Raw genomic sequence first — 25,047 nt, 5'->3', positions numbered from 1 at the left:
CCATAAGGGGGTCTTACGCAACACACAACATAATGTGATGCACTGTTATGACTAAGAATATTGATCGCCTGTACTTTGAGGGCATCATTTAAAGCTGTTTACTCATTGGTTCAGTGAGGAGACAAACCTTACATCATACTTAATGACATCAACTACCTTTATCCAAAGGCTCGCAGTGCCCCTATGAAATCAATTCTTATTGCGTGTGTCTTCAGAAAAGCAATTATGTTCTCATCAATGATTGAAGCTCTCTGAGAGGAGCTGTGCACAGATGCACGTTTGACTATCCAAATATTGACCGAAACGTTTATGAAGTTCCTCGAGGCTTTATTGATGTATTGCATGCATTTAAATGATTTATTTCTTGTCAGAATACCTTTAAAGGAGCATAGCTGCTGGTTGACTTTGAAGATTCCAGGAAAAGAAAATAGCTGTTATAATATTGTTTTGCTTGGACTTACTGGCCCTTGTAAGCAGTGATGTTTGGAGCTGTGGCCCAAGTGTGACTGGTGGAAAGCATTGTTTGTGATTTTAGGAACAATTTAAAGTGATATTGTTTGTTTGTTTTTTGAAAGTGAAATCTATTAATTATGACACTGGCTTGTAAACCTGCCTCACTCATTTTAGTGGTCTACACATTTGCATTTGCTTATGCAAAAATTGGTGTGCTAAAAGAACATACTACTGAATTTAAAGTCATTTTCTTTTTCTTTTTTAATGTGGTTTTCCTGGTTGGACATCTCAAAGTACCACATGGATGATTTATAGTTGAATGAAAAGAAGTCCTTCACAGTTGGATGTTTAGTTTGGACTTTAAAAAGAGAACTGTGGAACCATGCTGCGACTGTGGACATATCACTGCCTACCCGCCGATATGCAAACACTTTTGGGAACACAAATAGCAAAGAGTTACGCTTTAAAGGAAAATTTACTAGTGAAAGAATACCAAACCTTCTGTGTAAAAGCAATGACAGACTGCAATGATGAAGGAATGCTGATTTGTACTCTTAAGTAAACGACTGTGAAACCACTAAATGTGAACTCTCACAGAGTGAGATGTGAGGATTCATTTAAGTCTACTGGCATTGGCAGAGCCTGAGTAAACAGTCACAAAACCTCATGTATAAACAACTCAAATTCTGGGCATATAATGCCCCTGCAAAGTCACGACACTCACCGGCAATAAAAATTACACTTATTATCACACGATCTAATATGTTTTACATCACTGCATACTACAGCTTCAATAATATTTTTTTTTGTTTTAGCACCTCTCTGACAGTATCGCATTGGACGTCACAAGGATTGCGTAGCTAGCAGTAATGCAATGTACTGTGAATATTATTATTGACATCAACATTGTAAGCTCAGTTGAGAGATTCTTTCGACTACCAGTATATTTAAATGGCAGCAAGCCCAAGACGTTGAAAGATTCTTTAATCATTGGAGTATCTCTTATCAGGACCAAACTGGTCATTTTTAGAATTACGCAATTTCCTGATTGTGATGATTTGAAGCCCAGCGTGACCAAATAAGTCATCGCAGCTGCTTACTGCAGAATCTCTCATTTGATAAGCTACAGGCAATTTATTGTTTTTACAGACCCCACTGGAGTCATCGCCCCTGTGTTGGAAAATAACTGACCTCAGCACTCCTGGTTGCTTTCATATGGATGGGCAACTTAAATGATAGAGGGGACCACAATTTTGCATCCCCGTCGTACACTGTGCATTTCACTGTTTATGTTGCTGCTCGTCTCCCTACTGACCCCAGTGAGCGTGTTTGTATTGATCTCTCCCTCCAGCTGGTACAAGCATTATGATTTCAGTGATGAGAGAGTCAACTAAGATGCATGTCTGCTACGGTGCTCGAACAGAACTGAGCCACATCTTTTTGGTAATGCTCGGTTCGGCATCAAATTAAGTAAATAATTACAATAATAGATTTGGTTGAAATATTCTGTCCATATGTGATTAAAGACAAAGTACTGAGCAAAATTGCTCCAAGTGCTCTGGAACGATGAAATATGGTTTATATTTAAAGAAGGCAAGCCAAGTAATTAAGTGTGTGTGTGTGTGTGTGTGTGCCCAACTATTTTAATAATCTTATCTATATCAGGTTATACATACTCCGGACCTTCAAAACTAGATTCCCTTCTTGACATTGAATCTTCAAAGCTGCTAATTTGGCCAGGAAGTAGAACAGGAAGTGTTCCTATTCCTTGAAGATTAGATCACTGGACTCCTGCTGTCACATGGGCATCGCAATTAAACCTATTGTTTGCTTAAAAAGTTATAAGCAAACCACCCAAGAAGAATGCACTCGTGTTGGGGGAAGGGCAGGAAACATCTGCCTTTTTTTCCAGAGGTAATCGGTGAACAATACTTTTAAACATTTGACTGAATTTAGGCTGTGAGCAATGTTCCCTCTAATTTTCCTTGTGTCTGAGCATCCACACAAATTCCCTGAGCATTCCTTGGACCACGGTGAGCAACACCAGCACACGATATCACAATCAGTATCACGCCTGTCCAAAACCTGCGATCATAACAAGTTACATGATGTAGGTAGTAGGTGCGTTACAAAAAATTCAAACTACCTATATATCAGAATAGAATATATTGAATACACCTTCATATCAAAATAGAATATTTCATTGAATAGAAAAAAAAAGAAAAAAATATCAATAAATTCCTGGGATTTAATTGACTGGACTGTGAAAAAGACAAACTGTGAAATGACATATGTCAATGGCAGTGAATGACTTAATGGAAATTTTACTTCTGAGGAAACATACCGTGGTTTAAGTACTTCCTCCGCACTTCAGCCTTATCTTTGGTCCATCCATTTTGTCTGTTTTCTCTCTGACTCAGAAAGGGCTGAGACACTGTGCAGAAATGGCCAAAGAATCCATCTGTGATCTCGTGAAACCTCCAGGACGTCGTTCATCACTGCTAGCTCCAACAGTATGTGAGTGGGCTGAGATGTATCCCATATACTGGTTTCAATCGGACAGTAAGACCAAAAGCAAACTTTCCAACCTTACGCAATATACTGTAAGTCCCATTTTAAATTAAAATATTTATGTTTACATGTAAACACACAAATCACTGTCTAGTCCTGAGACAAGAGACAGAATACACTAGTACAACTTGCCTTTTGCACTTGATGCAACTTTTTTTTAACAGGAAAAAAAATCTCAGTTCAGTCATATGTTTGCCTATTGTCTATAAAGAGCAAACGTTTATGAATTGCTATCGAGTTATAAACATTCTCAACTAATAATATTCAAGGACGCTTACCGGGAAAGTCAACCCCAAAATTTTCTTGACAATAATATGTTCTATGCAGCCCCACAAGTCTAAACACGGCATTCTGATTGATATTGTATTTGTGGAATATGAGTTAAGTATTAAAATCCACATGTTTTTGTCCATCTCAGGGGGCAGCCATTTTGTCACTTGCTGTCAACTGAAAATAACATCACAATTACCAGGGCCCAGGTAACAACCAATCATGGCTCAGCTTCAGAAAACAGGTGAGCCATGCGTGGTTGTTCTGAGCAACTGTGATGTCATTTTCACTCAACAGCAACTTACAAAGTGGCCACCCCCTAAAATGGCAAAAAACAATTTTTACGAAGGATTTTGCTGCTTAACTTCGATTCCAGAAATCGTCGCTACCATGTGAAAAACACTTATCTCCATTTTTTTTCATTTTCTTATTTTTACCTTAATCATGTTTCCGCGTTGCAGAAATCGCATTAAAGTGAAAATTAAAAAAAAGTTTCCAGAATTGGAGATAAGTGTTTTTCACATTACGGCGACGAAATGCAAGATTAATCAGAATGCCGTGTTTAGACTAGTGAAGGCACAAAGAACATTTTATTGTAAAAAAAAATAAAAAAATAGGGAGTTGACTTCCTCTTTAACTAAAAGAAAAAGTTCTAAAATGGCACATGCTCTTCAGTAATATCATATGCCATTACCATTGAAGTAGTTTGATATGGAAACCTAGAGAGGAAAAAAAGCCCCCCCACCAAAAAATGTATAATATGACATTCAAACAAATGTTCTTGAAAATATGCCTCTATTGTCACACTAAAATCTAGATTTCCAATTGCTTTCATCCCTGATGTCACGTGAGATTCATATCTTGTGTCTACTTTTTTAAATGTATTTATTATTTTTTGAGTCTATCTTGTTTGTTATTCCACCACAGATAGCTATTGATACAAGTATTGTCAAAGGGGGGAAATGTGATGAAAAGAAAATCTGATTTACAACATGGGGAAAGTAGTGCACACATCCCTGTCCTGGTTTCCCAAGCTGCATGGCTGCGTAGCTCAACAAGAGACGGGCCTCCTAAGGACCAGCAGTAAATAATGACAATTTCTATTGCACTGTTCAAAATAAGTTACAACAAATACTTGACAGTAGTAAAACACTCACATGAAATTACAAGTTATATGCAGATATGCATATATCAGCTAAGCAGTCAAATAAAAACGAACTAAGAATACAGTTGATAAATGAGTTTACTGATACACTTTTAATGGCTGTCACTTGGAGGAGAGGCAGCTGGCCTGACAGACTATAACTGGCTGCTCAGTATGATATGGCTAAGCCAAAGTCGCCATTAGTTCTTTAATGCCAAGAGACTCAGAGGCAGAGGCAGAGAGGCGCATTGCATCAACTCTTGCGTTCATTCAATCTCATGTCTATCTCCGTTGCATAATCTATTTCCACTTACAGTATTTCCACATACACTTTACAAGCAAGCATCCTGGTATGGTAACAATTTCTTTTACACATTTTACTAGAATCTTAACATAGCTATTTACAAGTAAAATATAATAAAATATCCAATGAATTCCATTCATATTTGGAGCACAGTACCTTTGCTCTCAGACAAAGCGGCTTACATTAAACCATTAAGATGTTGCGTCTAATGGACTGAGGAGAGTGACTCCATAAATGCATTAAGGACATACAGTAGACTGGGAAATAAGCCAGATGTTAGCTGTACAATACAATACAATACAATACAATGCAATCCAATCCAATACAATACAATACAATGCAATCCAATACAATCCAATACAATCCATTTTTATTTATATAGCGTATTTAATAACAGCTAGAGCTGTAACAAAGCACTTTACAAACAATAAAAAGGCCATAATACAACAAGTGGAATCAATATATTAACATAAAACACTAAGTAGACGTGTAGATATTTATGTTCAAAATAAGACTCTTAAAAGTAGAAGTCGCCCATTGATTCAACTCCTGTACTTGAATAAAAGTAAAAACGTTCATCCTCTTTAATGTACTTAAGGGCAAAAGTAAGAATTAACTTTATTGTCGATTATATACAATACTCATTTTGCTAACTTGGCATCCCCGCCGAAAAAAAAACTTCAGTCCGCACAAAATAGTTTCCCCCTTTTATTAACCTGCAACGTGCTCTTACTGGGAAGACGAAAAATAATCAACAAGGGTTGTATATACCTCTCGATTCACATCTTTTTATGTTGTGTGGTCATTCGTGGAGGTTGAAAAAGTACTGAACCAGTTTGTCAAAGCAAGGAGTGGAAGTATGCATACTTTCTGTTGAAATGTAGATAGCAAAAGTCATCCTAAAAAGAAAGTACAGAGACCTGAAAAAATCTGCTGAAATTAAATACAATAATGAAGTAGTTAAACTTTTTGTTAACTCCCAGCATGGTTTCAGGTGCAACATAAAGAAAAGTTGTTGGTGTGTTCACCATTTTGCTGAGGTAATGACTGACCACTATAACGATCCCAAGATCTTGATTCCTGTAGCCGGAAAACACATTAGTGCCTTATTGCCAACTTTTTAATGGCTCTAATGACGGTTAATGTCACTCATTCACTCAGAGCAGCAAAGGTTGAATGGCTTTCTTGTAACTCTGAGTCACTGTGGATGTTTGCTGTCATGTGAATAATGTGTGAAGACTTCCAATGCTGCCCCCTCAAGCTACAGTTGAGTTATTTTGTTTGTTCGAATTACTAATATTGTACTCTATTTAGAGAACAACTTACGTTCTCGACGCCGATTGGCTGTTGCCCACGTCAGTCGGCCTGAAATGTAAACAGTGACGGACTGATGGAATTATTGTGGATGTTCATTAGGTGTCATGTTTTGGTGACCTCATTAAGCAATAAGAGAAGGGTGAAACAAATGGAATGTTGTGAGTGTGTGCAGGGGTGCCATAAAGGGAAAGAAAAGCGGTGAGCCAATGACTGACAGGGGTCCGAGAAAATATTTTCAATCATGTATGCAATTGAAGTGGTTGGACCGCAATTGAGATTTTTTTTTTCCCAAATCTCTGGCGGTGTCTCGGAGTGTACCAATTATGATATCAGAACTAATTCTAGTACAACGTAAGGTACTTGAATGAATTGATGGGATCATATATCCAGATTAAAATAAAGTACGTATCAATGTTCTTAACATGAAGCATGGATTCAACTCCACTTACCAGGCAGTTTCGACTTAATACTAACGCAATAGGGGTGTAATGAAAACTGATTTGAATCTGAACATTTATTTTGATTTAAAACTGAATGCACTGAATCAAACCGAATCTTTAACAAATGAAAAACACCACACCCTCTCAAAATGAGCCATACAACATCCAATCGAATCGTAAATCTCACTGAATCAGATGGAATCATTCCACTTTAAAATGAACCGTCCGTGACTCGTATTACACCGCATGCGGCTAGATTCATATGAAATCGTATTTTATTGGAGAGATGCCAGACAAGTGATTCATCTTGAACTTCCTTTCCCGCATTACAGCTCCTTCTCTGCAAAAATAATCTCTAATTCCTCTTTTGGACATCACGTTTGAGTTTTGCAAGGCCACTAGTAATAATAGGTTTTCGTCAAGAAGGGTGAGGTCATTAGTGCCTCGGAGGATGGAAAAACCTTTTTGTCAACTACATCGTAAGACTGCATTGAGTGTTTTAAAATGCCTGTTGTCCTCTTTTGAACTGCCAAGTCTGTCCGCCTTTTACAGTGGAAGGGATGGACTGGAATAACACATGACGTCACTTAATGGCTCTGTCATGGATGCTTTCGATTTATATTTTGGCTTAGATAAGTCTGTGCAAAAACAGTTTGAACACAGTAGCGGAATGTTGAACTTGACTGATTTAAAACAAAGATTAGACATTTTGTATGGACCGTGACCTGATTCTGTCACTATGGTCAACTCTCTCATTTTGTATTTGTTCCCATAAGCACTCCTAGACAGAATGAAAAGCTTCTCTGCATTTTATGCCTGACTTTCCCAAAACTAAGGGGTCGATCCTCATCTCGAACATAACATTGGCCACATACAAGCGCCGCCAGCTTTCTTCCATTCTATTTCAACAGCAGTTGGCGTCAGTTCTCACTCTGTGACCGTGTGAATGGCCCTGTGAATCGCTGGCAACCTGTGTAAATAGCCACTCGTCCCTTCCCTGTGTTAGCTTTAAAAACTTAACCAACTCTTGGATTCATCTTTCGGTTTTTTAAGACATAACTTGTTAGTCGAGGTTGGTCGAAGTTGATAGACGGAAACGCTAACGGAAGCCCGTTTAAAATGCTAGAAAGACCGGCCTGTATCTGCACAATAGAGTATTGAGATTTATTAAAGTGAAGTCAACTCGAAAATGTTCTTGACAATAATATGTTCTTTGCAGCCCCACTAGTCTAAACACGGCATTCTGATTGATATTACGTTTGTGGAATATGAGTAAAGCAGTAAAATCCACTCGTTTTTGTCCATCTCACTTGGTGGCCATTTTGCCGCAAATTTAATCGTAATCAGAATGCCGTGTTTAGACTACTGAAGGCGCATAAAATATATTTTTGTAAAGAACATTTTCAGGTGACTTTCCCTTTAAGGCGGTCAGATTTTTTTTTTTCCTCTTTCCGTTTTCAGACGAGTAAGAAGATTACTTACCAGGAGGAGCAGCACAGATTCCAAAGTACAAAATTAATCATTTCAGCCCTTCATTGTTAAGATATTTTTATACAAGTGGAACTTGTGTGATTTTGGCTGGAGGCTCTAAGAAGCATACTTGTCAAGCCCAAAAGAGAGTAAAGAAAAGATGTGTTGAGTGATTACTGTAACTCCGACCCTCCCTTGTTTATCTGTCCACAAATCTAGGAACCAGGTTTCTGACTGACTGACTTAATGTTCCACATTGCGTAAAATAACTGACTTGAAGTCAATGAGACACTGAGGACTTCATTGTGATCTCTTACTGATTCATAATGCTCTCACACAATGACATTTTTGTCTATTTTGCTCCACTTGGTTTAATAAGATATTATTCCACTTGAAGGTGCCATCCACGCTATTCTTTATTATAAATGTGATTTAAAATCTAGCTTTTCAAAATTCAAACCTGTAAACTAGCCAACATGAATAAACAAAAGTGATCTTATCAGAGTGAGGAATGCACTTATCAATGCTTTTTGTTTCTGTATCCAAGGCAGTTTACAGAATTATCTCTTGGTCCCAAAAAAATGTTTTCACCTAAGCGGTCTGCGTTGCCATTCATTTGAATCACAACAAGAGTGACTCACCTTAAATGTAGAGAGTAAAATAGCTCTTGGTTTGTTTACCAAAAAGAAGACGCCCACAATTTGTCCCAAATTGTTTAATGAACAAGATGTGGACAAGCTATCTATAGTATCATTATTTTCTATTGGATACGTTAAGTTTATTGTCTTCTTGTGTGTATCATTGTATTAATTTAGGTCCTCCAGGTTTATGAGCCTACGCAAAATGCACAACTAACTTTTGTTACAATATCACACAAATATGGTTTCAGTTTCATCTGCCCTGCCCAAGCGTTTCTTCTTGACAGTAACTCTCAGCTGATGAAGGTGAAAATACTTTATACTGTACGGTCTATGTGAATGTGGGTTAGGGTTAGTCTCAAGACCACTTTTGAGCTGTCTTGGCCTTGTCCTCAGAACCTCTATGTCCAAAACATTTTTATTTTCTCATCTTCTGGTCCAGTGTGAACTTAGAGTTTATGAATGTAACATGGGTACAAACAGCAAACAAGCAACTAAATATGATGACTACACTTTCTATGCTCATTCAAAACAACTTTTGGTCAAACTAAGATATGGGCTGCTGATCATGTTTATAACAGTATCTACTATATGTGCACTTCTGTGAAAAAGCCTTTACTAGTCAACATTTTGCTGGATAAACATTGGCTGAGGTTTCCCGCAAGGTGCAAGCGTAGCATGTTTTTTTTTTTTTTTTCTAAATGGAGGGCTCGCCTCAACAATGGGACATTCAGCCTTAACACTGAGAGTGCTGTGTCTAGTTTCTGTTTCTTGTTTATGTTTTGGAAGCTTGCTTTCAGTCAGTGTGCATGATGCAATATACCGTACACTGTATGGTCAAAAGTACAGCGATACCATGACACTCTCATGCAGCATTAGCAGCTTGCACTTTTCTGCCAAGTTGTAACATGCTGTAGGAGTGCGTCTGTGAGAATCTTTGTCCATTACTCCAGACAAAATTGAGTTTAGAGGCCACTGGGAGGTGACAATTATGAGCTTGATTGGTTGAGGTCTGGGTTCTCGTGTTGTTCCACATCAAACTCCTCCAACCAACCTTTATGGACCTCGCTTTGTCCAATGGGGTTCCAATCATGACGAATAAGTGAATGGTTAACTAATAAGTTAATAAGTTAACTAAAATGTTAACTAAAATGTCTTGTTAAAAACTTGATTTAATGATAAATTGAGGTGAACAATTGAGATAAAATGAGGTGTGTTCCAGCCATCCAATTTGTAGGTCCTTTGTCCTCCGCTGGGCACCCTGGATTGGTCACCGACCAATCGCTTGGCACATAGACAAACAACCATTCACACTAACATTCACACTTCTGGGCAAATTAGTCTTCAATTAAAATTCATTGTTTTTGGGTGGATGATACCTAGAGAAAATGCACCCAAGCTAAGGGAGAAAAAAGACAAATTCCACAAATGACGGCCCAAGTCATGATTCGAATCCAGCATCTCTCGGCAGTGAGGCGGGCTTGCTAACTAACCGCTTGAACACCTGCTGGTGGTGCATGTTTTAAAGGGCAATTCAAATCAAAAAGGTAACAACCCTTTTCTGGGTTTGGTGGTCATGTGACATTTGCAAGCCGAGCCACTGACTGGATGTAAATTCCAGTTGACAACAAGTGGCAGGACAAGGCAAAATGGCCGCCCCGAGATGGATAAAAACGGGTGGATTTTGCTGCTTAATTCATATTCCACAAATGCAATATTAATAAGAATACTGTGTTACCAATTGGAATGCATAGAACACATTCTTGCAAAATAAAATGTAAACATTTTTGACTTCACCTTTAAAGTTTTTGTTCATATGGCCAACTACCACTGTACGTTTAGTTTTATAACATATAAGCCTATTAGCCTACAAAGTACTGTGCAGTTTAATGTCTGTCAAAGCCTTTTGACTTATGACCTGCTCCAGCTGCAAAAATGCCCATAGAGCATATCGAACATTTACATTATGCAACACCTGCTCTGTTGAGGCCAGGCAATGTGCCATAATTGCCTGAGTGTGTTTTTACAACTGGGATTTGCAAGGCTTCGCTTTGCTTCGCTGGCATGCTATGCTATTATTTTGTTTGCCGACTGGCTTTGGGATACTGCTCAGTTATAGCAAGTGACATGATGCCATATGGAAATACTGAGTGTCAAGAAAATACACTAATTGCAAAGGGCACATTTTCTTTCTCGTGAATGATTTCAAAAGGTCATGATGGTCTTTTTTCCCCCACTTCCACAAGCAGTAAGAGGCCACAAGTTGTTTTTCTTGTCAGTAATGATTATGCAAAAACCTCTGGGTTGATTTTCAATTTAGTGGAGGCGTATATGAGCCAAGGACTCCTCATTAATGTTACAGTACATTATGCTCCTTGGCAGAGGTCTGTGCTGTCTGACTAAACCTCTGTTTACTTGACCACTCGAACGTTGTAGACTGCCATGTTAAAACACGCCACTTGTAATGCTGTACTCTTATTTTTTATTTTTCTAATTGCTTGTTGTTGTCATGTGAAAGGTGGAACAGTGGCTGAATAGTTAGCTCATCCGCTTCACAGTTCCAAGGGTTTAAATCCAGGCTCTGGTTTGCCTCGTCGTGGAGTATGTTCTTCCCGTGCTTGAATGGATTTTCTCAGGGTCTTAAAAACATCAAAAGAAGGGGGGGGGGGGGGGGGGGGACTACTAACCTTCATACCACAATTTGTTTCCTTACCCCACTTTCAGAATGACTGGTTTTAACACTTCTGGACCCGATTTTATACAAAATATAACGAGGAGACATTTTAACACCCAACATGTCGATCTAATGCAGTTTAAATGTAAACACATGAGATATGGTTATTAATTAATCATTTGTCTCATCAGATTTTTGATTTGATTGAAAAATCTCTGCATTTTGATGATATATTGCTTTTCTTGTGCCTTTTATTGGACAACAACACAACTCATTCTAGCCCTAAGATGGCAGATAAGAATACTGTGTGTGTAGTTTAGTATAATTGTGTGCTCTGTAAATTGGGATGAGTACTAAAAAGAATAATTCCAACAGCGTCAAGCAAGCTTTGCCAAAAATAGGAATCTTGTAGTCTTTCCAAAAATATAGTGCAGCTAACTCACTACAACCATCATTTGAGTGGAAAAATGATCAAGATTGGGAAAAGGATATGATTTTCCCGATCAATGAAGCAATCAACAATATCAGCGAATTCTCAGGTCAGGAGAAATTAGAGTACAGTGTAATGTAATAAAAAAGCAAAGTGTTTTTTAATTGTGTACGTGTGTTTTTATTATTTATGCCTAATGTGTTTTTCATTGGACTTACTGTGCATCAACTGGATGATAACAGGTCTGCGTTAAGTAAAAGACAGGAATGATAATGTGAGCAGCCTAAATGCTGCAGCTCTTTTTGAAGCAGTGGAGATTATATCAGCAAAGTCAAGCATGAGTGATGTAAAGCAGAACGTAGGTCACATGAATTTGTTATGTTTTTTTTTCACTGTGTGACACACCAAATTTGGTCATGCCTGAATGACGCATCCATCCATTTTCTATATCTCTTAACCTCAGTACGATCATAGGTGATCTTGAGCAAAAAGCGGGTGAAACATTGGATTTATGATAGCAGGGCATGCCTTAAATATATGAGGAATACAGTAGGATTATTCCTGAAAGGATAATCAAATTTGGCACTCCGTAGTTTAAGTCATGGTATGTTTGCGTGAGATTAACATAGCAAAGCAGAGTTAAGTTAGGGCCGCAGTGAAAGAATCTGTCCCATATTGTAGATGTGTATGTCTTTTCAGGTTTTCAGAGATAGTGTCTCATTTTTCAAAGGATTAAATTAAACCAGATCATCACAGAGAGACATGTCCCACAGAGCAAAAACAGAAACGTCCTCCAGCTGCAAAAGGACAGTTTTTCATGTGTATTCTTGAGGTATGTGTTTATGTTGTGTCCTGTAAATTCTCATGTATGAGAGGAAGCTGCGGTTAACTTCTGAAAATCCGTGGAAAAAAAGTGTTGAAATCAACTCCCTGCGTGCCTCATCAAAACATTTCATCTTTAGTATTCTCAGTACATATACGTGCAGGAAACCACAGCAGTGGTTGAAGCCGCGATCAGCATTGATGATAAAAAGTAATCTCGTTTTAGTTTCTCGGGATTGGGTTTAATTTTCTGCTGTAATAATAAAAACACATCTGTTGGTTTGGACTGTTTGTGATCACGGCTCACCTTCAGAAAACAGGTCAGCCATGATTGTTCTTTACCTGAGCCCGGAGCAGTTGTAATATCATTTTCAGTGGACAGAAGTGACAAAATGGCCGCCCCCAGAGATGGATAAAAACGGCTGGATTAACTCTTATCCCACAAACGCAATATTCGTCAGAATGCGTTGTTTCAACTAGTGGGCTTGCATAGTACAAAAATTCTTGAAAAAAATCTTTTTAGGTTGACTTCCGTTTTAAGAACCTTTTTCTTCTTGCTGAAATCAGCCAGTTTTGAAAGGACAGCCTTGTCTCGTGAAAGAGAGCCACTGGTCACCCCGCCTTATTTACTGGTGGACCAATGATCATGTAGATTTAATTACCATAGCGGCGAGGGATGGAACCGGCTGCCTGAATGTGCGGAGCTCACACAAGGACAGGATGGATAGATTTCCCAAATATACTGTCCATCGCTCATCATAACGTCAAACTTTGTATTACAATGTTACCTTTTTTTGCATATCATCTTCCCAAGTTGTTTTCAACATGCACTTGTCTTGGTCTATCTCCACAGCATTATCATTGTAGAATTTTTGTTTTCTTCATTTATTAATTTTAGCCGGTCCTAGCAAAATTTTGGCCTTCCGTGGAGCATGATTTGAGGTAGTCTGGCGGGATCCATCCTTACGATGTGTCCTATCCAGCGAAGGCGCTGTTACAAGATGGTGGCTTGACTTCCACACTAGGCAGCAGAGCACACTTGAGGATTTTATTGTATGAAATGTGATCCTCCCAGCAAGTGCCAAGGATTTGTCTTAGCTTTCTCTGTTGGAAGCTTTCAAGGTGCTTGATGTCACGAGAGTACAAGGTCCATTTCTCACGGGCGTACAGGAGGGTGGAGAGAACAATGATTTTGATGCGGATGGTTATCGTATAGTTGTTGAAGAAACATTTATGCTGAAACATTTGTTAATTTGTTTTTGAGAGATTGCTACCAAGGTAGGAGAAATGTTCTACTTCATCAAGGGGCTTTCCACTGATGCTGGCATGGTCATTGAGAAGGTTTGTTCAGGTGGTGATTGGTTGAAGACCTTTTATGAGTCATTGTAGATGGTGACTGTCGTCTGGAGATCTTTAACAGCCCAAACCAGTGTGGCATTGTCACCATCAAACAGCTCATGAGCTGTAATGACAAAGGTTTTTTTTTTATTTTAAAAGAGAAGTCAACCCAAACCTTTTTGTCAAGAATATGTTCTATGTAAGCCCACTAGTTGCTAAAAATTGCGTTTGTGGAATAAAAATTAATCCACCCGTTTTTAGCCATCTGTGGGGGCAGCCATTTTGTCACTTCTGTCGACTGAAAATGACATCACAACTGCTCAAGGCTCAGGTAATGACCAATCACGTCTAAGGAAGATCTGAACTTCATATTATTCAGTTTGTCATTTTATGTAAATATATGATGTGTCGGGACAGGAGGATTATCCTCAGTGAGAGAAATATTCCGGCCCACCCTGATCTTTCCAGGACCAACCATTAGCCACATCTTGGCTCTGCCCCTGCTTCCAATTAACCTACTATGCGTGTTTTTGGAATGTGAGAGGAAACCGGAGTACCCTGAGAAAACCCACACATGCAAACCCCACACAAGAAGGCTGGGCCAAATTCGAACCCACGACCTCTGCACTGTGAGGCAGACGTGCTAACCATTCAATCACTGTGCTGCCCTGAGCCAGTCTAACACATGACTATTCTTTATTGTTAATTGTAGCCATGACAAGACTAGGTTCATCATTGTCTTGCTGGAAGATGAACCTCTTTGCCAAAGTCAAGTATCTTTGCCAAAGTCAAGTCTTTTGTACTCTCCAACAGGATTTCTTCCAACCTTGTGTGTAGCTCCATCCATCTTCTCTTAACTCTGATAAGCTTCCCTGCACTTACTAAAGAAAAGCATCCCCACAACAGATCCAGGAAGTTTTCAGGATTTAAAGATGAATTTTGGCATACTGTATTTAGGTGTGAATAATCCAAATTACAAGTCATATAGTTCAGCCATTGCAGAATTCTGCACTCTACTAAATAGCATAACTAATATATCCTGGTATTAAATTCATGTTGTGTTTTCCTGATGTATTCTTAATGAGTTGAAATAAAAGGTCATTTAATGATGGGCCAAAATAGAATACAAAAGCCATTCAGTTGTAACTAGCAAAAACAATAGTACACAAACCTGAAAAAGCTTTACTTTGCTTAACTGAATCAAACACTGTGAATTTCAAAAGTATGTTTTGTTTTTGTAAACTATCATCCTTCAACAGTACTTTAGGATTTTATTCTGAAAATCTGACTAAACTAGATATCAGGAGGAGGGACAGTGTGTGTTTTATAAGATTGCTTCCAAATAAAGCTGTGTTTCAGTTGCTTTTTGGGCTCTTGTCTGTAAAAATGGACACCTGTGCTATTACTGTAAAGCATGAACATAAAATGGCCCATAATAAATTGCCCTCCCTCATTTACGGTATGTCTTCTTTTGCCGAACTTATTGGATTGCTGCCTTCCTGGCCAAATGCCTTTTCTTTGAGGATAATTTTCTCCTGTGCTACTTTTCATGACAGCTTCTCCTTCTCAAAACAGGGAGTTCTTCTATTCTGTTACGTCAAGAGTTTTATTCCAGGTCATTTCGGGTCAAACCACCCATCTATCCATCCTTATAGCGCTTGTCCTCATTAGGATCAAAGGGGAACTCAAAAAGCTGATTTAGGGCAAGAGGCAGGATAGTCACCTGATTGGGTGCTAGCCAATTGCAGAGCGCATATAAACAAACAACCATTCACAGCCACATTAATACAGAGCCTATGGACTATTTAGAATATTCAATGAAGCGAACATGCTAATATGCCCTGCTTTTGGCATGTTTTTGTCAAGCTCAGTATAACGACAATAGTCTTTGGAAGCATTTTTAATGTATGAATTAATCAATAAAGCAGTCACTTAATAAACTAATGAATTAATTAACCATGACTTGGACCTTGTTATTTTTTTTTTTTTTTGTCCTTAAGCGTCATGATTGACATTCTGGACAATTTTCAGTGAACAAGGCATACTGTATGGGATGTGTTTCATGTGAAAGAAATGTTCTGGGGTGAAACATGTTCAAAACAATAGCAATATTATATAAGTCGAGACATCATTTAAATCATAAGGCATTACATATCATTTATTATTCCTTGATTTTTCCCTATTTGTCCTATGGTGTATAATTGTACTCACAAAACTAGAATAAATGCAATTGCAGTTTTGCAAAAGAGAGCATGCACTCTAAAAACAGTTGGGTTAAAATAACACAATATTGGGTCAAAAATGGACTGATCCACTACTTGGGTCAATTTGACCCAACTTTCTGTGTTTTGCAGAAAAAATGGGCAGCTTTGAACAAAACAACCCCAAAAATGTCACTGTTTTGTACAAAACAATGTAAGAAAGTGGGTCAAATTGACCCAAATAGTGGATTGTTCCTTTTTCAACCCAAAATTGTGTTATTTTTAACCCAGCTGATTTTAGAGTGCAATACGAATTATTAATAAGACTTACTGTTATGCTCATACAGATCCACTGTTTTTAAAATCAAACATAATGAAGTTAAAAGACTTATATTATTATAAAGTTAAGCAAATAATGTGTAGAGCAAAAACACAATCTTTTGCTCACTTTATACAAAAGCTCTTTGAAATCCATGAGTCAATATGATTTAAGAGTTGCATGTAAGTTCATTGTACAAAAAGCTGTTAAAGGAATTAAAAGGAGATGTGTTTCTGTTGTTGGAGTGAAATATTGGAATAATGCAAATATATGTTGGAAAATCTGTGAATCACTTTTGGATTTTAACAAACTTGTTTGCAAAGTTATTTTTGAAGGTTGTAGAATTATTTGGATGAGAATGAATATTTTTATTCTTCATTTTGTTTTTTTGTATTTGCATACAATGTAAATATTACCTCTGTAAGACTAGATAAGGACAGGCTTAAATAAGCTTTAGTTTCTGCCTGTGCTATTCTGTCATGAATATTTGATTGTGAATTGTTATATATTGTAAATTGTGGAATGTACTGGATGATGACAGAATAAACAATGTACTGCTACTATATGTACAGTAAAATCCTGGCATTCTCTCTTCAGCAACAGATTTACAAAGACATGCTAAAATCACCTGCACATTCAGCCCAATTTTCTTCTGGTGCGTGTTTGTTCACCAAGAACCATATTGTGCGAGTGCAGAATCCTCCCACTGTTTTGACAGATTAATTAAAAATGAGGATAAATTGCAGGACCTATCTCATATTGGTGTGCAAAAAATGCCTGCTTTTTTTCTCACAGTTTTTCTATCTGATCCTATCATTTCGTTCTGTACTTACTGTACTCGATTTGTGAGCAGAATAGGATTTACAACTTTCAACGTTGTCTTAAAAAAACGTGTTTCATGTGGAGTGTTTCTCCTCACACATGTCTTCTTTATGAGCATATTCGGTCCTGATGTCCTCAACATCATCAGCAGCTGTGGTCTGGCCGACCTCTGTGGGAAATTCATTATTATTCAGAATTATGGTCGTCAAAGACCACTGTAGCGATGCTTCCGATGGAAGTGGAAAATATACCAGCTCGTGTGGATGAGCTGTTCACAAAGCTCTTGCGGTCGTTCAGATAGAACAGACAACAAAGGGAGTGCTTTTCTTCCTCAGAATTATCAGGAGTTGTCTTTGGCAAAGATAATCATCGTAAAAGCAAGTATTTGATGCAGGTTCAGCTGAAGCTACTCTGACCTGTTTATACCATGTCAAGTCTATCCATTTTGATTTTTTTTTTAATTTCATTTTGTTAAGGATTACAGGAGAGCTGAATCCAGATAACTTTAGGTGGGGGTACACTCTAGAATGGTTCCCATCCAATCGCTGTTCACATTCAATAAGTACAAGCCATCATTCACACGATCACAACAATTAAATCTTCAATTAACCTTTACATGTTTCAGAAGATGAGGAGGAGAAACTGAAGCGAAACCCATGTACAATATGTGCATTGTAAAATATAAAAACTCCACATAGAAAGCTCTGAGCCAAGACACAAACCCAGAACAGGACACAGCTGACCTGTTTTCTGAAGCTGAGCCGTGATTGGTCGTTACCTGAGCCCTGAGCAGTTGTGATGTTATTTTCAGTCGACAGAAGTGACAAAATGGCCACCACCTCAGCTTGCTAAAAAGGGTTGGATTTTGCTGCTTAACTCATATTCCACAAAGCAATATTAATCAGAATGCAGTGTTTCAACTAGTGGGCCTGCTGGGAACATCCATCCATCCATCCATCCATTAACTATACCGCTTATCCTCACAAGGGTTGCAGGCGTGCTGGAGCCTATCCCAGCTGTCTTTGGGCAGTAGGCGGGTGACAACCTGAATTGGTTGCCAGCCAATCGCAGGGCACACAGAGACAAACAAACATCCGCACTCACAATCACACCTAGGGGCAATTTAGAGAGTCCAATTAACCTACCAAGCATGTTTTTGGAATGTGTGAGGAACCCGGAGTGCCCGGAGAAAACCCACGCAGGCAAGGGGAGAACATGCAAACTCCACACAGGGAGGCCGGGGCCGGGATCGAACCCACGACCTCTGAACTGTGAGGCGGACGTGCTAACCAGTCGACCACCGTGCCGCCCTGCTGGGAACATTTGATTGAAAAAAATGTGTTTGGGTTGATTTCCCCTTTATCGGGGAAAGCAACAATGTTGTCCGTGCATAAGTGCACACCTAGTTTATCAGAATATTACAGACTATCTGATGTAGCAATTGAACTATTCATATAATTTGTATCTGTGATGAAGTGGCGTCAAGACTACGTGAGCGCCAAAGGGTCTGTCTCTCCTGCAAGGACGTCACTTGTTTTCCCTCCAAGTGAGACACCCAGAGGTGATGTTGGCTTTCTGCAGCTCCAACATATAAAAGCAGCCAGCCTCAGTCAAATAACAGAGAACATGCTTGCGCAATGTCACTGGGAGGCTGCTTGCTCCAACAGGAATCTGCACGGGGCCACAATGTGAGGAATTACCAAAGAAGATATTAGGAAAGGACTGAAAGCTGGATACAGTAGTTACATTTGGGATAACAACAATGAATCACTGTCAAACTAAAATCATTCTTGGATTTTATGGATTTCCCAATTTAAAGGTAGGGTAACTTTGTAGTGTTTTGGGATATTTTCCATCAACTGTTAAACATTTAATGTATCACAACATGCACTACCAATGTCGGACAGTTAATGTCACCCCGAAAAAGAAAGCAATGATTGTTACATTTTGAAAAACAGTTAGAGATAAATGCTGTTTTCGGTTATTGCTGAATCTCCCTACATCCTTTACTGGAGTAACTGAGGCAGTATATGAAAATCTATGGCAAAAACATAAATTAGAAGATAATCGCAAAATTAGAAGGCTTTGCTTCAAAACTATTGGAAAAATGGACGCACAGATTAACATACATCTACCTACCGTCATAAAAATGATAATGATAACTGAGTCTCCAGAGAAGTTCCTTCAAAGAGAATGTGTGTGTGCGTTTTGATGGGCATGACTCATGATTTCGGCTGTTACAATGCATTTAATTGCGCATTATTCTCATTTACTGGCATATCTCAATGCCCATTCCTGCCTTTTTTGATCTGCTACCATTCAAAATATGAAAACTTGTCTTTTATAGTGACTCTATGAAACCTAAACCACCTCTCCAACTGCATTTGTAAAGAAAGCAAAATTGTCAACAAAACTGTCAGAACATGTTCAGATGACTACATTGTTGGTATAAAGGAAGACAAAGTGGAGCTTGGTGTGTTGATATTGCCTTTTATAACTTCTGCCAAGCACCAAACCATGGCGATAGGTAACCACCCAGCACCAGACATCTTCTGGACGCTGGATTTTGGGCTAAATCTGGTCGGTCCGTCTTTGACTTGATTTAGCCCAGAAATATTCGTTGAAAATTGGGCTGTGTTTGTGTCATCCAAATGTGTCCAAATTTAGTCCAAAAATAGTTGTTGAAAACTGGGTTCAAATTCAAATCCAAATTTATTTATATATATATATATATATATATACAATATATATACAAAAAAATGAAACTCAAAGTGCTGTCCAATAAAAATGTCCAAAACACAACATAAAAGGAAGACCCGTGCCCGCCCTCCCTCCCAACAAACCCAAAGACAGATATCCGCCAGTATATCAGCCCTCCCAACAAACCCAAAGACAGATATCCGCCAGTATATCAGCCCTCCCAACAAACCCAAAGACAGATATCCGCCAGTATATCAGCACTCGCACATACACACACGCAGCCACCCCCACACACACGCACACACACACACACATTGTTGTGTTAAAAGCCCCTCCAACATAGTCCAAATTTAGCCCAAAAACAGTCGTTTAAATTTGGGTTGTGTTTAGCCGTCTTTGTTGTTGTATTACTGTTTTTTTTCTATGTAAAGTTTGTTACAGTTGCAGCTGTTGTGAAATGCGCTATATGAATAAAGTTGTATTGCTTTTAATGCTGCATGATGTTAACAAACTATAGTCTCGAAAATGTAATTTTTCTTTGCTATCGTAATTGGCATTTATTAAAGATATTTAAAATATAGGCGGCACGGTGGTCGACTGGTTAGCACGTCCGCCTCACAGTTCAGAGGTCGTGGGCTCGATCCCGGCTCCGGCCTCCCTGTATGGAGTTTGCATGCTCTCCCCGTGCCTGCGTGGGTTTTCTCCGGGTACTCCGGTTTCTTCCCACATTCCAAAAACATGCATGGTAAGTTGATGGACACTCTAAATTGCCCCTAGGTGTGATTGTGAGTGCGTTTGTTTGTTTGTCTCTGTGTGCCCTGCGATTGGCTGGCAACCAATTCAGGGTGTCCCCCGCCTATTGCCCGAAGACAGCTGGGATAGGCTCCAGCACGCCCCGCGACCCTTGTGAGGAGAAGCGGTATCGATAATGGATGGATGGATGGATGGATTTAAAATATATGTCACTCCTGCGCGCCATTTTGAATGGGGATGGACTTCCTGGCTGGCAGCCAATCAGAGTAATTGTCAATGACACACTTTGCAGACTGACGTTGGTGTTTTATACATTCAATTCATATGTAAAAAGCACCATGACACAAAATATATTAATTTGCCACAATTCTAAACACAATGCATTCTACTTTATGAATCCATGACTGAGCACCGCACAACAAACAATGACCTCCCTGCCATGTTAACATACGCATGTCACCGAATAGGTTGAGATTGGCTGCCTCGTGACCATGTCACACGCATAAGGGCCGATTATTGGGCCGGACTAAAATCCACTTCTTTCCTTACTTAAGCGAGCCCTTTTTTTTCCCCAATTGTGTCCGGTCCGGCCCTGGGACGGACTGCCTAGCTCTGTTTTTCACTTTTCAACCAAATTTAGACTGTAAAAGGATGTCTTTCTAAAGACGTCTTTTCAACGACATGAAAATGACGGCTTTTCACGTTTCACTTTTCAACCCAATTTATACTGTAAAAGAACGTCTTTTCAAAGACGTCTTTTCAACGTCATGAAAATTACGTCTTTTCACCTTTCACTTTTCAACCAAGTTCAGACTTTTTTTGAGCGGACACAAGTGACGTCTTTTCTACGTCTTTTCAACCAATTTTTGCTAGGTGGGTAGGCCTATTGTTTTGATCGACATTTGTGGGTTTGTATGTCAGTTAATTGGTTATCGGAATGAAAACAAAAACAATATTAATTATGGTGCAGATTTGGAGAAAAATGTTCATTGAATGTAATTTCAACTTTGAACTGCCCCAGCCACCTCCAAAATGCAAACACAGTGGTAGAATCCTGCCTGCGTAGGCCTAATGTCATTTGACTGAAATAGAAAGTAAAGGAATTTGTGTTATATGTTGTTTCTGTCATCTAAATCTAAGTCCTCGTTCTTGTCAGAGCACACAATGCGGATCATAGAAACTGCCACTTCCCACAATGTTGTTGGGCAAAAATCACAAATAACTGATTTTTTTCCACATTTGCTAACAGTTTAACCTTAGTGAAGGGCTCTGCTCTACTGAGTGCTACTCTACAAATTCTTTCAGCACGCTAATCCTGTCTTTTTCCCCTCAGGACTGTCTCAGCCAAAGAGAACTACATCAGACGTGAAGATCAGCAGTAATGGTGGCAATGCAGCGTCACAACTCCTCTGGCATTTTTGCCTCTCTGCCCCCCTCTAACGACAGCACAATAGTGCAGAAGACAGAAGTAGGACTGTTAATCCATAATGGCACTCTTCCACAAACAAATCCCACAGCTGCCGGCATCACCATGACGCTTGGAATTGTGTTCAACGTAGTGGCGCTTATCATTCTTGCCAAAGCCTACAACCGCTTTCGGCGGAGGTCTAAGGCCACCTTTCTTCTCTTTGCCAGCTCTCTGGTGGCGACTGATCTGGCTGGGCATGTCATCAATGGAGCATTGGTGCTAAGAAGATACTCAGAAGGGATTGCTGACCCTCCCTCCAACTTTCGAGGCGATCTCGTAACTGATCCGGATGTCCCCTGTCTGTTTTTGGGGTGTTGCATGGTGTTCTTCGGGCTGTGCCCCCTCTTCCTCGGCTGCGCTATGGCCGCCGAGCGATTCTTGGGTGTCTCCAGGCCTTTGCTGCATGCTCGTTTGGTCACAAACGCACGGACGAAAATGGCACTTGCTCTCATCTGGCTGTTGGCATTATGTGTCGCCCTGCTTCCATTTTTCAGCTTGGGAGCGTACACTTATCAGTACCCGGGCACGTGGTGCTTTATCAGGGTGATGGAGGGCACTCGGGCAACAGATCTGGCCTTCGTGACACTGTTCTCTGGACTGGCATTGAGCTCACTGGCCGTGGCCTTTGTGTGTAACACCATCAGCGGGATCACACTAGTGAGAGCAAGGATAAGGAAGAAGTCCAGCTCCCAGCGCACCTCGGCCAGGTCGCACGACACTGAGATGGTAGTCCAGCTGGTTGGCATCATGGTCGCCTCATGCATTTGCTGGAGTCCTCTGCTGGTGAGTTGCAGCCACATCTGAAGAGTGGAAAATTCACTGATTCACGACCTTTATTGAGCCATGGCACATTTTTACATTCATATAAATGGATCGAACGTTATATTTGATCAAACCTCAATTTACTCACAATGTACCTTCTGCCATCTAGTGGAAGAGTATGAATGTTTCTGCCTGTTACCTGTCACTGTTGGCACAGCTGGATAATCAAAGAGACATTAGTAAATAAATATACATTTTATTTCCCACATGATGATACACTCATTTCATGCGGCACAATGGTTGGGAATCTCTGGTCACGGTGTCGTGAATTGTAGGCCTGAAGCACATCTTTGTTTTCTTTGCCTGCAATGCGTGATTAATGGAGCAATTGACTTGACTGATTGTTCTATATTGCTTGCCTAATAGCATAGTTGCAGGAGTCATTTTTAACTAACAGCCACAATATGAATAAAATACCATGTGAGCTTGATAAAAAAAAAAAAGTATTTTTATGTCATTCAGGTCATAGTAAACAACAAAGGTTCAACTGAGGCAACTCTTGACTCTTTTTGATGACTTAGACAATCATGCTATTAGGCTAACGATGTTAGCTATATCAGTGTTTGATGGCACACAAGATAAGCCTAAAGTTTTGTCATTAATTGTCTCTAGGTCTTTGGACTGATGTCAGCTAGCCGGTCGTACAGTGGCTCCCTAGGCCGCGACAGGGACACTTACAGGGCCTTAATGGTAACTGGTGTTCGGATGGCTACGTGTAACCAAATCCTGGACCCATGGGTCTACATTTTGCTGCGGCGTGCTATCCTCAAGAAGATCTACAGGATTACCAAAAGGCAAGCCAGTTTGAGGGGAAGCATGCTTCGCTCTTTCCGTTGTGATGTCAGCTCCTTCCAGAACTCAGAAAAAAACAATGTTAAGATTTAAAGGACATTATTTCATCTGCTATTTAACATCAACCCTTGGCTTGATCATCTCGGTCAGGACTTTATACTCCGAATGGCCTAACAAATAAAAACTAAAAACTTGGACAACCAATGAATGAGTAATGCTTGCTGGGGTTGTTTGTGTTTTAGCCCACTATGGTGGAGAAAGGCTTCAATATTAAACAAAGTGGTCAGTTTTTATTGTGAATGCAAAGTCTACATGTTTACGTTGCCGCTTGTCCTCTATGAGAACGCAATTTAATTCAAGATTATCTGTTGAAGTAGACGATGTGTCAAGTTTTGTCAAAAATGAAGACTACTCCACAAGGTCAGAAAGATAATGAACAAAATAATGTGAATTGTAAACATGTTAAATGAAATGCTTAAATACAAAAGCAAAACACTTTGATTTTACCTCATTTGAAGACATGAATGTGTGGGGAAAATATATATATATATATATATATATATATATATATATATATTTGTTTAGTGTACTACAGTGGCATGAATATGATGGTTATGCTTGTCTTGTGGAAATCTTAAAATAAACAGTCTGAAAACAAAATGTCAGAGTATTCATTAGACACACAAGAATTTTTGTTTTACAGGAACAGAACAAGTATGTTTCCCCCAAAACCCTTGAGACTAAGAATGTCATAGTGGGTGAAAAAGCTTCATGTGACCTTGCGGTTTCACTTATTGTGTTTTGCATTTTATTTGCTGTTCAACTTTTTCTGTTGCAAACTCTTGAGTGGTTTGTTTTTGTTAGTTATTTGGGGAAAGGGTAGCACTTTATAAGAGATTATTATGGTCTGTTAGCAATTCATCATTCATGACTGACAATTATAGATGATCTATTGTGGTCGGTTTTCATCCATGACCCAAAAACCAAAAACAAAAACGTTTTAATTACCTTTGCAGTGGTGAACATAAGGATCAGCAAGGCCTTATCTGCTTGCCTAACTATCAAAAGCACTGATCTACATTTACAACCTAAATTCAATATTTGTTCCGTGAAATTGTATTTATTTATTTAGTCTGTTCTCCTTATTTCACCACATTTCTCTTGGCTGCAATGCTTCCAAGAGGCCTATATGTGTTTTTGACCATTCAGATTTCATTGTCCATGTCAAGATAATCTGCACCAGGGCCTTCCATATCAGTAGTGCTGGCCAATGTAACTAAAACTATTAATAATTGCACT

At 39.2% G+C, this 25,047-nt stretch overlaps 1 protein-coding gene across 1 annotated transcript; it reads left to right on the top strand.

Moving 5' to 3' along the window:
* The first annotated feature begins 18,770 nt into the window (after positions 1-18,770).
* On the top strand, positions 18,771-24,402 carry LOC147134863 (prostaglandin E2 receptor EP1 subtype-like). Its single transcript, XM_086056780.1, has 3 exons — positions 18,771-19,032; positions 22,000-22,917; positions 23,569-24,402. Exons 2-3 carry the CDS (start codon positions 22,048-22,050, stop codon positions 23,839-23,841), a joined length of 1,143 nt encoding a protein of 380 aa, XP_085912906.1. The 5' UTR covers positions 18,771-19,032; positions 22,000-22,047; the 3' UTR covers positions 23,842-24,402.
* The last annotated feature ends 645 nt before the right edge of the window (positions 24,403-25,047 follow it).

The sequence above is a fragment of the Filicampus tigris genome, chromosome 16, assembly GCF_054856515.1.
Source record: "Filicampus tigris isolate MCC_2025a chromosome 16, RoL_Ftig_1.0, whole genome shotgun sequence".
Taxonomy (NCBI): domain Eukaryota; kingdom Metazoa; phylum Chordata; class Actinopteri; order Syngnathiformes; family Syngnathidae; genus Filicampus; species Filicampus tigris.
This window is presented reverse-complemented; position numbering and strand designations above follow the sequence as displayed.